The sequence below is a fragment of the Triturus cristatus genome, chromosome 2_1 (genome assembly GCF_964204655.1).
Source record: "Triturus cristatus chromosome 2_1, aTriCri1.1, whole genome shotgun sequence".
Classification (NCBI taxonomy): domain Eukaryota; kingdom Metazoa; phylum Chordata; class Amphibia; order Caudata; family Salamandridae; genus Triturus; species Triturus cristatus.
The window spans coordinates 897,339,852-897,353,156 of record NC_140581.1 but is presented as its reverse complement, the minus strand read 5'-3'; the positions used below and the strand labels follow the sequence as shown (position 1 = coordinate 897,353,156).

General features: G+C 46.8%; 1 protein-coding gene across 4 annotated transcripts in view; it reads left to right on the top strand.

Moving 5' to 3' along the window:
* NAA35 (N-alpha-acetyltransferase 35, NatC auxiliary subunit) overlaps positions 1–13,305 on the top strand; it is a 478,604-nt gene that overhangs the window by 312,082 nt on the left and 153,217 nt on the right. For all 4 annotated transcript variants that reach the window (XM_085633095.1, XM_085633094.1, XM_085633092.1 and 1 more), the window contains exons 16-17: positions 1,346–1,444; positions 1,732–1,910. In XM_085633095.1, coding sequence (XP_085489221.1) covers positions 1,346–1,444; positions 1,732–1,910 — 278 coding nt within the window. The remainder of the gene's footprint in view (positions 1–1,345; positions 1,445–1,731; positions 1,911–13,305) is intronic.

Below are 13,305 nucleotides of genomic sequence, written 5' to 3'. Positions count from 1 at the left end.
TGCGATTACTTAAATTGCAAATTACCATCAACTCAAAGTTGATGATAATTTGCGAAAACTTTGAAAAATGCACTAAAGTGCATTTTTCAAAGTTCTATGTTGCATACATACATGCCCTTGGGACATGTGTGTGTGCAAAATGTTTTTAAATTGCAATTTCAGGGGTGCATCAGGGTGTCCTTTTGGCACCCTTGAAATTGCATGCACAATTTGCGAGTACCTATTTGGTACTCGCAAATTGCGCATGCAATTCCTATTGATTCCTGGTCCATAGGAATGAATGGGAAGCAATTCCTTATTTGCGAGTCTCAATTTACGAGTCGCAAATAAGGAATGTGTAGGAATCGCAATTGTTTTGCGATTCCTACATGCATAATGAATTGCATTTAGGAATCGCAGTTCCTAACTTTGATGCATGTGGCCTCTAATCCTTTCCCAGATGCACAAGCAAACAGACCCATGTTTGGAGAGACAGACTCGGATTTCTACCATATGGTTTGGAGCTGCCCTAAAATATGAACATACATACGTGTTCGAGACTGATAACAAGGCAATGAGCTAAAGTACTCAAAAAGTGGCTTGTTTATTGGGGTTATATGCACGATCCAAGGCTCACCAAGTAACTAGCAGGCTTACCTTTCTTGCTTTGATCCTAGCCAAATGTCAGATCAAAATGACTTCGAAATCCAGTAGGGCCCTCCACAACCAAGCGTTAGGAGTTAACAAAATGGGCAGAATGTGAAAGTTTCCCACTACCTAGGGAGGTGAAGAGAGGGCTGCGAAGGATAGATGTTACGAGAGCCTGGGAGGTAATAATGGCATCGTTGCCAGGGAAGGAGGAGGATTGGGGCAGATGAACCTCTCGGACATCACATCATCCTTGCCCGTGCTGTCCCGACAGTGGAAATCCGATGGTGGTGGTGGGCGGGGGGCGGGGGGCTGACCTGTTACCTCTTGGCAGGACCAGACTTAGGAGAACACACATTAAAGGGCCGTCAGCGGCGAGCTCCAGTGAAAGAACAGTTAAGAAATTGGTTGATGGTTGCAAACGCATATTTTATAAGAGTTAGCAGGATGGAACTATAATGCATTGTTCTAATTGTCAGGCGTTGGAACCACTCACAGAGTCAAGCCAGTGCTGTAACAAAGCATCGTTGTTCGTGAGTGGAAAAACCACCAATAAAATGTTTAAAAGAAAGTGAGTTTTATATCGCCACCGAGTGGTGCATATGTTACCATAGGCGCTGCGTACTTGCATTGCTTTATTTAGGTGTTTGTGTAATTTTCTTCTGATCATCGTTAGAATGAACGAACATTTATGTTTATTCTAATTTTCTTTTTTCAGCCATTCTGTAGTTTGATTCAGATACATGGACACAACAGGGCTCGACAGAGAGATAAACTTGGTCATATCCTTGAGGAGTTTGCTACTCTGCAAGACGAGGTAATTCTTATTTTGGGGTTCGCTGGTCGACACAATACAAGCACAAGGCTGAATAAGGAATTTTAAAAGCCATCTGAAATACAAAGTAAAAGCAGTTTACTTTTAGTTTTCATCATCACGTTTGTGTTCTTCCTTTTTAGTGACAGCAGAAAGCGATGTGTTCGTGTTTTGATTACATTGAAACATACCCGATTAGTGGTCTGTCCTCTGTTTTTGTTCTGGTTTCAAGCTTCCTGTTACCCTCTGCTGAATGTATGCCTACCAGGATACTTGTATTTCTCTTCTAGGCTGAAAAGGTAGATGCCGCTCTCCACAGTATGCTCCTTAAACAAGAACCTCAAAGGCAACACTTGGCCTGCCTGGGCACCTGGGTGCTTTATCACAATCTTCGCATCATGATCCAGTATTTATTGAGCGGCTTTGAACTGGAACTGTACAGCATGCATGAATACTACTATATATATTGGTAAGTGACGTGATGTGAAAGAGAACATATGGCATTACATTGCAGAGTTTTTCCCTTTTTTGCATTCCTCCGTTTATGAAATCCCAATCAGCATTGCCAAAAGTTTGGTATAATGTTTTTATAAAATGTGCAGTAAATAGCAGCGCCTGTTCTCCACAGGATTGGTAAAAAGAAAGTAAAAAATGTAATGTTAAAATATATATACGTACATATATCTTACACAAGGTTTCTTTTGCCCATGGACAGCCAGATCGAATCTGGTGCATAGCAAAACAGCAACAGACCGTGATATGAAATCTTAGGACACCACTCCTTACAGCTGAAAAAGCGGCGCTCCTGTTAATGCTTAGTTAATCCACAGTGGAGCACAACCTTGAATAAATAATTGATTTCATAATCACATCCCTGTGTGAGTGCCACTTTCTGTTCCAGGCAAGCTGTTTCTGTGCTCACGGCCAAACTGGAAAATCAAAAGCGCAAGAGTGGTATGCTTGAACCAAGGACATAAGCTAATACAAGCTTTGAAGCTGGAAGTTAAATTATGAAATTGGCCAGAAATGGTAATTGAAATCACCATTGGGAACTTAGCTGCTGCACCTCCCATTTCGCAAATATTGCATGTGTGTGTTTTTCTTAAATCCAGCAACGTGGTTTGAATGGTGGATGGGTTTGGTGACATCAAAATGTAATAATAGCATTTGTCACTTAGCAAATGTATGGAGTGAATTATCATATTTTCCAAGATGGCTTGACAGTCTGTCTGATGGAGAGATATGCAGTGTCCCTTTTCGTTCATCTTACCCTCCATTCTTTTGACCTCTCATGTTGTTGGATACATTTTTAGTGAACAGGATGTTCAAACCGTGTTTCTGTAAATTATTCCATACAGGAACAAAACAGTTTATATTCCATGTTGCAGTTTAGATCCCGGGAGGGGGGGGGGGGGGGGGGGTACTTTCTTCCATAACTCACCACACTGCATACCATAGTTGTGGATAATTCTTTCATTTGGATTCTATGAACTGTTCTTAAATTCTGTTTTCAGATCGTTCCTGGACTAGTTTTATTCTCAAATTGAGTTTACTTTCTTTTTCAAAGCCTCTCTTGGTTCTTATGCAGTACATCTGGCCAGATTAACATGTTTCCATATATACATTCTCTCTTTTAGAATTAAATCATGTTTATAGAGGTAACACCCTTTATACATCAACATAGGGCTCCAAAAATACAGAGAGAGAAACATTCCCCAGAAAAAGACACAATATATACGATCACAGAGTTGTAACTATATAGGTCCCCAAGTGAGACAACGATCGGTAAAGAGCAAAGTGAAGAGGTGGGACAAGAAAGACAAACCCCACAAGCCCTCATCACAACAAGAGATCACATGTAGTCTCTGAAGCAGTGGAGTCTCTCAGTCCCTGCCCCTCTGCCACAATATCAGGAGTTCTACCTTCTTGCTGGTTCCAAGAGCAGTTTGCTTCAGCAGGCAACAACAAGCAGCACACTGTTTTATATCACGCCAAAATTACTCACACTCCTTTTTAGGTCTCGAATGACCCAGCGTATGTGCTGGTCTGGCGAGACTTTTTGTGAGGGCTTAAAAAAATGCTACCATGGCCGGCCTAGAGCTACAGTGCATGTGCGCCAGCGCGCCGCGCTTGATCGCGATCACTTTAAGGGCCGCTGTGATGTTTGATCACGATCACTTTCACTTGTTTGCTTGTTAGGTCTCGCCTGACCCAGCGCATGCGCTGGTCTGGCGAGACATTTTGTGAGGGCTCCAAAAAGTGCTACCAGGCCAGCCTAGAGCTACAGTGCATGTGCGCGGGCGCGCGCGTCGCGCTTTACCACGAGTACTTTTACTTTCGCGGCGCACGGCTGCCTTGATGTTTGATCGCGATCACTTTCGCGGCCGCTTTGATGTTCTCCGTGAGGCTTCAATAGATTGCAGAAGTTAAAACAAGCATTGGCATAGCCAATAGGTCTCGCTTTTGGGACCTTATAAGTGTTTAGTTATGCAACTGTTGCATGGCTAAACACTTATAAGGTCCCAAAGGCGAGACCTATTGGCTATGCCAATGCTTGTTTTTCTTGTCCTCAAACTACAGAACATATCACTTCCTTTCTCTGTCTTCCTCCACCAGTCCGGGCTTCCTTCTCGCTCATCTTCCTCTCTTAACGGCACATCTTCACTTTGCCTCAGCCCTCTCTCCTCTTCCCCTCCGGCCCTCACAGCTTCTCCAGTCTTCTCTCTGCCTCACCCCACTTTCCCCTTCTTCCTCCTTCCCTCAGTGCTTCTCCAGCCTTCCCTTTGCCTCAGCCCCCCTCATCCTCCTTCCCTCAGCACTTCTCCAGCCTTCATTTTGCCTCAGCCCTCCCTTCCTCCCCCTCATCCTACTGCTGTCAGCACTTCTCGAGCATTCACTCTACCTCAGCCCTCCTTCCCACTCCTCCTCCTGCCATCAGCGTTTCATCACCCTTCACTTTGCCTCGGTCCTCCCCCCTCCTGCTCTCGGCGCTTCTCCAACCTCCACTTTTCCTCAGCCCGCCCTCCCCATATCCTCCTGCCCTCAGTGCTTCTACAGCCTTCACTTTGCCTCAGTCCTCCCCCTCTTCCTCCTGCTCTCTGCGCTTCTCCTGCCTCCACTTTTCCTCAGCCCCCCCCTATCCTCCTGCCCTCAGTGCTTCTCCAGCCTTCACTTTGCATCAGCCCTAAGGGCTTCTCCAACCTTCACTTTGCCTCAGCCCTCTCTCCCCTCATCTTGCCCTCAGTGCTTCTTCAACCTTCACTTTGCCTCAGCCCACCCTAGCCTCCATCCACCTCCTTCCCTCGGTGCTTCTCCAGCCTTCACTCTGCCTCCTCATCCCTCCCCCTCCTCATCCCTTCCCCTCCTTCTCCCGCCCTCAGCACTTCTCCAGCCTTCACTTTGCCTCATCCCTTAGTTTCTCCCCTCCTCCACCGGCCCTCAGTGCTTCTCCAACCTTCACTTGGCCTCAGCCCTCCCGCACCCCTCATCCTCCTGCCCTCATCGCTTCTCCAACCTTGACTTTGCCTCAGCCCTTCCCCCCCCCCCCAATCCTGCCCTCAGTGCTTCTCTAGCCTTCACTTGGTCTCGGCCCTCCCTCCCCCCTTATCCTGCCCTCAGCGCTTCTCCAACCTGCACTTTTCCTCAGTCCTCCCTTTCTCCTCATCCTTTTTCCCACAGCTCCTCTTTTTTCTCAGCCGTCGAGGCAGCACAGTGAGGTAAGTACTCTGTTTTGACAACTGGTTAATTACTGAAGCTCAAAATGTGCATCTGGCATGACTGTCTCAGCTGCTCATCCTTCCAATGTCGATACATTAGGTTCTATTACTTTGGGTAGTAGTAACACCCATTAAAAGGAGCTATAAAGAATATTTGGAGAGAGCAAGTGCTAAAACACAACATATTCTACATATACCGTCCCTCTCCCCTCCCACCTTCATCTCCTCATCTCTCCCTCCACCCGTCACTCTTCCCACCCTGTCAATTCGTCCATCTTCTCCCTTCTTTATGTCTCACTAGTGAACTATCAACAGCTCCCCTCCCACCCCCTGCACCCTTCACTCATGTGTATTCCCTCATCTCTTCTGCTGGAGGTGGGCGAGCTAACACATGGACAGGGAGAGCCGGAGCACAGCCCCGGGTGGGCTCCCAAGCCCTGGAAATATTTGGGGTGTAAATTATGCAATAAACATCATGTTCGAGTATAATGAGGGTTCTTCAGATTGCAAGAAATGGTATTTCTTTAACAAGCCGAAGGGTTTTATCAGAGCACAGCAGATTCTAACCCTGTGTTGAGAAGTATTTCTTGGAAGTGAAGGTTTTCAGCATGAACTGAGAAGCATCCTGCCCCGCCCCCTGATATCAATGCCATTAGTGAACTAGGAGGCAAGTTATATGTGGGCTAAGTTCTTATTATATATGGAGCAAAACTGTAGTTTCACACACATCCTGATCTCACTTATTTGAAGGTGCTTTCATATGTGACAATTAGAAACAAGCATTGGCATAGCCAATAGGTCTCGCTTTTGGGACCTTATAAGTATTTATTTAGTTATGCAGCACGATATCCTTGGTGCAACAACACTAACTATTGCATGGCTAAACACTTATAAGGTCCCGAGGTGAGACCTATTGGCTATGCCAATGCTTGTTCTTCAATGGTAGAAAGTTCTCTGCTGCCTCAACCTGTAAAAAATAATGGAATTTATCCTTGTCAGTTACCTTCAGTTTGGCAGGGTGCATAAGGAAACTTCTAGACCCAGTTTGAGCAGTTTCTTATTAATGACCTGTAGCCTCTATCGGCTGTTCTGGAACATTTAGAATAGACTCTGTCAGTAGCAGCAGTCTTGCGATTAGATACCTCTTTTAGGATTTGTTCTTTCTTGTATGCTTCCAAATTCAGCTGTGATAGTTCCACCGGCTTCCGATTTGTGTCTCATTCTTCTTGTGGAGAGTCCGTTTGCCTTCCTCATTACCAAACTAAGGTAATCACCGGCTGGAAGGACCGCTGAATCTTAGTGGTTATCATTTCTTCACCCACTAGAATTTTCAAAACCCTCAGGAAGTGTATATTGATAGCACTGATTTGTTCTTCCAGGTATTGGTTTTGCGGCTTCATACAAATTAGAGCTGGATGTCTCAATCTCCTCTACTCCTTGTTATCATCTTGTAGCAACATCACTGAAGACTCCAAGTTGACAATCCCAGATGTATTCTCCTGTATTACCTCCTTTTTCTACCACAGGTGGTGTTCAGTGAAGACAATGTTATCTCAGTGGAGGTTACTGTCTACTTCATGTTGTGATTCGTTGCAGACCTCTCGGAGCTGAACAGATCAATGATTCACCCCTGGCTGTATCAGCTCTACTCATGTAGCCTTGTGAATCATCTTTCTGTCTGTCCCTCTATTTGTGACGCAGGCTTCATAGGAGAAAAACATCCATTGATTTTTCTTGCTTTTATTCTCTTTACGAGGCACACCGCAAAACAATTTACTGCCTCCAATATGAGTGTTGCCGGGAGTGCCAAATCACAGGACTCTCTGAATACAAGCCCCCTAGCTTTGTTACGACCAAGGTTCAGCAGTCATACAGTGGTGATTATCCATCTGTCTGCCCACCTGTTTCCCTTTATCTTTTACAGTGTTCACCCTCTCATTAACATTTGCTTTAACACTGTGATCTGTCCCTTAATTTGAAAACTTGCATATCTTTTTGTCTTTTAATTGGAATTTGTCCAATTTAAACTGAACTTGCTCTTTGTAGCAGGGCTATGTCATGTGTCTCTCAGCTGTTGTTTCTGTATCACCTTTTGGTTTACACAAGTTGATTTAGCAACTTTGGGCTTTGAGGAGGGATGTTTTACTTTATTGGCACCTGTTCAGAATTTTGGAGTCAGCAGATAAAGAATACCATGGCCCATGCACCTTCTCATTTACAAAAGAATGGAATCCCTTATACCATGCTCATTCGAAGTCTCAGCTTGATTTACAACTGTATTCAAATTTGGGTTTCTATCAGTAGAAGCATTAGGAACAGGAAGACATTATTAGGGAGTCCTTGTGTTGTTCATTGGCACTTCATTAATGGGATGGAATGGTCCATTGTTCATTTCTTTGTTTGCCTCCCAATGCTTTTTCTCGCTGCGTTAAGAGACTTTTCAAAAAATGTTGGACGTCTAATTGTTTTTTCTTTACTACCATTAAAGAGGGACGCTGAACTGAGCTAGTGTCATGACATTGCCTTGTTTCATTTTGGGATTCCCTGCATATTCTTTGATACCTTCTGGAATCTCTGTTGACGTTAAGCCAAGAGGATATGGTTCACATAGATGAATTTCTGATAGGAGATAGCCCTCATCTGCAAAAGAACGCTGATATTCGCCTTTCTCATCTTTCCATAGTTAGTACGAAGCAGCTTACAGAAATGCCAGCTATTTTGTCCTGTTCTTCCATCTCTACCTCACAAAAGGCTTCATTGCATACACTTCTTATAATACATTTGTTTTATTTATTGCATGGTGCATTGATGTTGAAAACGTTGGTTACGTTTAGAGCTTCAAGACTTTCAGATGTTCTGATCTTTGTCTTTGGTCTGAACATGTCTGGAAGTCTCTGCTGAATTGAAATTAACGGGATGCACGGTGCGGAGGTATCTTTTTTGGGTGGTGGGAGTTGTGGAGTTTTTGAGATTCTTACTACATGTGGCAACTCCTGTTGCAAGGGTTCTTCCCCCCTGCCTTAGGATTGTCACTTTGATACAAAATGCCCTTTTAAGCTTTCATCATGCTACATGAGGAAACTACAGACTTCCAAAATTAAGTGGGCGATCTGGATAATTTTCAAAGTTAAACCCTCTGCAGCCATCCAGACGACACAGATTTGACTTCGCTGGTTTCCCTTTGGAGCTCTCATTCAATTTAAGAGATTATGTACCACCAGTAAGAGACTCTGGAACAAGAATCCCATCTAACTCAGTTCTTGCTTTCAACAGTACTGCTTAATCGGCCCTCCGATTCAGTCAGTCTTCTAAGATCTATGAAGGTCATTCTACTGGGCACACTGTTGTCAAGAAAATCAAAGTAGATGCACTATCCCTGCGCATGCAGGAGTTACCTGGTTTCCAACATAATGTCCTGATGATTGTGCCTATGAAAGATGGACATCATATAATCCTGCTACTACAGAAGTTAATGGAAATGCGGATGTCCAAATTAAAAGTGAAGTATACAGAATAATATATCAAGGATGTGCTAAGCCAAATTAATTTTTTGTAGCAAGGAAAGAACCAAGAACGGGGTGAGGGTTGTCAAGTGGCTTTTAACAGTTGGTAGATGTCACCAGAGGATGAGGATGTAGAGTACGGTACAAATGTTAAAGTGGTGAGTGGAAGTACACCGTTACATTGTCAGTATGAAGTATGTTCTAGCAAGCCAAACAAATTGGCTTATTGCTTTTCACTTTTACCGGTAAGTGATGATGATGAAATTGATGAGTTGTGAAAATAGAAAATAAGTTTCAGTGCGTAGACATACTGAAAAAGAATGGTTGACGTAGATAAAGAAGCATAAAGAGTTAAATATTACTAAGCAGTTCTTGATGGTGGGTGGATGCTAAAAGGGTATGCTAGACTTAAGAATGAAATCACTGGAAAGGATTGAGGCCCTCTGGGTCTCAAGTTGACTGCATCTCTTTAGAGCTACTGAGCCTCTCCCCACCTTGCCTCCTGCTGACTTTGACAAAGCCACCTGGTGCCCTGAAAGCTGCATGAGAAATTGAAGACTCAATGTAGCTACTGTGAAACTGCATAATGTTTGGTGAGGCGACTTTCTCAGGAGATTACAAATCCCTCATTCCTTATTCACTGCCTGAACCACAGCAAAAGTGTAACTGCATATGCAGTTTGATGAAAATGGCAGTACTGGGAATGATAACCTCAAGAATGAGCCATGATCAGTTTTTGTCTTGGGAGTGATGAGTTCCTGATGAGTCATCGTGACTTGACCGGAATTGTAACCTACTGTTCGAGGCATATGAGCTGCAGATTGTACACTTAGCATAGATCGCCATCTGGTGTTGGGCCCGGATGTTTGCAGTTTGTTTTTCTTCTTGGACAGTCTTTGGAAGTCACGAGTTTGGTGACTCCTCCTTCGGTCCGTACTGCGCATGGGCTTCGGCTCCATCCTCAGATTGTTTTTTTCCGCCATCTGGCTCGGATGTGATACTTCGTGCTCCGGCTTCGAACTTCTACGGTTCCAGCCTCGACGGAAAATCCTCGTCTCTTCGAGTTTCTTCATCATCATCTTCATCTCTCGAAGCGGCACTTTTCTCCATCCCGTACATCGGCACCGGCCTTCGGGCCCTCCTCGACTCCGGTCCCGGCCGATGGAAAGGACTCCGTTCAAAAAGTGCCCAAAATGTGGGTCTAAATTTCCCCACACCGACCTCCATCAGGTGTGTAATCTTTGCCTCTCTCCAGAACACGAGGCCAGAGACTGCCCCGCCTGTAAGTCTTTTCGATCGAAGAAAACCATCCGGGATCGAAAAGCTCGACGCACCATGGCGCACTCATCGTCTGCAGCTCCACCGGACATCTTCGGAGACCGCGCCGAAGCTTCGGGGCAAACACACACCGAGCAGGAAGAAGACGTCGTCAGCGCTTCCGAGGCCGACGACTCCGACGTGGAGGACATCACACCGGCGCAGCGGGCCGTGAGTACTGTGCCCCCTCCCACCCCCGCGCCCAAAACCAAAGAGACTCAGATTACTCCCTCGCCTGCCGGCCTGGGCAAAACCAAGACCAAAGCTTCGATCACCCCACCTTCAGGCTCGGTGTCGAAGCATCCAAAGTCTCACGGCAGCTCGGGATCGAGCCAGCCGACGCCCGGTGCCGAAAAACAGCATCCGGCACCGAAGAAAGCAATATCCAGCTCGACTCCGAAGCCACCGGTGCCGAAGCCTGGACTCTCGGTGCCGACCAAACACAAACATAAATCTGTCGGCACCGACGCTCCGACGCCGAAAACTCCTTCGACGCCGAAAAAACAGGAGGCCCCAAAAAAGCATGGCGCACACAAACCATCGAAGTCCTCGGTTCCGAAATCACCGGTGCCGACGGACGATTCGACGCCACTGGCTCTGTTTACACCAGACCCTCTACAAAAGACTCTGTCCAAAGATCCAAAGACTGGACTATTGACTTTAATTATCAAGAAAAGACGCCTTGATACTCCGGCTCCTCCTCCACCACCCAAACGGAAGGACTCTGCTACTTCTCCCCTCAGAGTGCCCTCCCCACTACCACCTCCCCTACCTCCTCCACCTCCTCCACCCCCTCCCAGGTCTCCGCCACCCTTACCTCACTACTCTCCGGCCCCGTCCCCAGATCCGGACGACGGGGACCCGGACAATTATCCGGCGGATGCCCCCATGGATCCCACTCCACCAGGGACCCCAGACCCGTGGGAGGATTACAATAACCCTGATGTACCCGATATTCCTCAGGACGACCTATACCCATCCAGGCCGTCTCCTCCAGAGGACTCCTTAGGGTTCCATCATTTAGTGCAGAGAGCAGCACACTACCATGGGGTGGACATGCACACTGAACCAGTGGAAGACGACTTCTTACTGGATACATTCGACATACAGGACAAATCCACCTCCATCTTACCCATGCTTAAGGGTGTCACCAAGCATGCCGCAGAGGTGTTCAAAGACCCTGTCAGGGCCAGGGTACTAAACCCTAGAATAGAGAAAAAGTATAAGGCGGCACCCACAGACCCTGCATACATTAAGGGCCCTGCTCCCTTAGATTCCCTAGTTGTCTCTACAGCTAGAAAGCGGGCTAACTCCCAGTCCTCAGGAGAAGCCCCACCGCCAGACAAGGAATCCAAACTCCTAGACGCGTCTGGCAAGCGCACCGCCTCTCAAGCTGCAAACATGTGGCGCATTGCAAACACACAAGCGCTACTTGTGCGCTATGACAGAGCACACTACGATGAACTTGAGGCTCTTATGCAGCACCTCCCCGAGAAACACAAGCGTAGGGCTCATGAGCTAATACAGGAGGGTAAACTCATTACAAACACCTCCATTAAGTGTGCCCTCGATGCAGCCGACACTGCTTCTAGAGCCATAAATACCAGTGTCCTGCTTCGTCGCCATGCCTGGCTCAGGATCTCAGGGTTTAAGCCTGAAGTCCAGGCGTCCATACTCAATCACCCCTTTGACCAACAAACGCTCTTTGGGCCCAAGGTAGACGAAGCGTTGGAAAAGATGAAAAAGGACACAGACACAGCAAAGTCTATGGGGGCACTCCAAACACAAGCGTCTAAACGTTCCTTTCGACGCTCCTCCTTTCGTGGCACAGGCAGAGGCTTCTCCACCGATAGCACCTCTACCTCCTACAAATCCCCTCCTCAAAATACCTTTTCAAAGGGCAACCAAAGGGGTGGTTACAGAGGCAACAACAATAAGGGCAGGGGCAAAACTAACAACACCCGTTCTGCCACCCCGCCCACACAATGACTTCCCTCCGCTCCCCCCAGACCATTCCACTCCGGTCGGGGGCAGACTACAAAACTTTATCCACGCATGGGAGTCCATAACATCGGACAAATGGGTGACCCAAATCATTCGGTCAGGGTACTGTCTCGAGCTAACATCTACCCCACCCAATATCCCACCAAGGCACCGCCCAATGTCTCAAGAACATTCCACACTGCTCAAACAGGAGGTACTCTCCCTCCTCCAAAAACACGCTATAGAGCAGGTCCCCATCAATCAGCAAAATCTAGGGGTTTACTCCCTATATTTCCTAATACCAAAGAAAGACGGGACCCTCAGGCCCATTCTGGACCTCTGGCCTCTAAATGCCTACATACATTCAGACCATTTCCATATGGTCACCCTACAACAAGTCCTCCCGCTCCTCTGTCAGGGAGACTTTCTCACAACATTGGATCTGAAAGACGCATACTTTCACATTCCAATACACCCCTCTCACAGGAAATACCTCAGGTTCGTGGTGGACGGGCAACATTACCAATTCACGGTTCTCCCCTTCGGGGTCACCACCGCACCACGGGTGTTTACCAAATGCCTAGCGGTAGTAGCAGCACACCTCAGACGTCAACACATTCACGTCTTCCCTTACTTAGACGACTGGCTGATAAAAGCCGCGTCTTACCACCAATGCGTGCAGCATACAAACAGCACCATCCAACTGCTCCACCAGCTAGGCTTCACGGTGAACTACCAAAAGTCCCACCTCATACCATCTCACACAAAGCAATATCTCGGGGCCACTATAGACACCTCCAAAGGTATTGCCTATCCAAACACAGCCAGAATCACAAGCATTCAAGCCTTACGCAAAACATTCCTTCCCCAACACTCTCTTCCAGCAAGAGTGTTCATGAAGCTCATAGGAATGATGGCGTCTTGCATCTTTATAGTGCCCCATGCAAGACTACACATGCGTCCACTTCAAGAGTGCCTAGCACAACAGTGGAACCAGGCCCAGGGTCAGCTGACGGATCTGGTGTTGGTGGACGGCCGCACACATCACTCTCTGCAGTGGTGGAACACCACAAACCTTTCCAAAGGGCGGCCGTTCCTGGACCCGGTTCCTCAGGTGATTCTAACAGCGGACGCATCGCTCTCCGGCTGGGGAGCGCACCTCCTACACCTCACAATGCAAGGTCTATGGACGCCACAGCAAAAATTGCTCCACATCAACCATCTGGAGCTCTTGGCGATCTTTCTAGCCCTAAAATCTTTCCAAAAACAGATTTCGGGCAAAGCAGTCCTCATTCGCACAGACAACATGACTGCAATGTATTATATCCAAAAACAGGGGGGGACA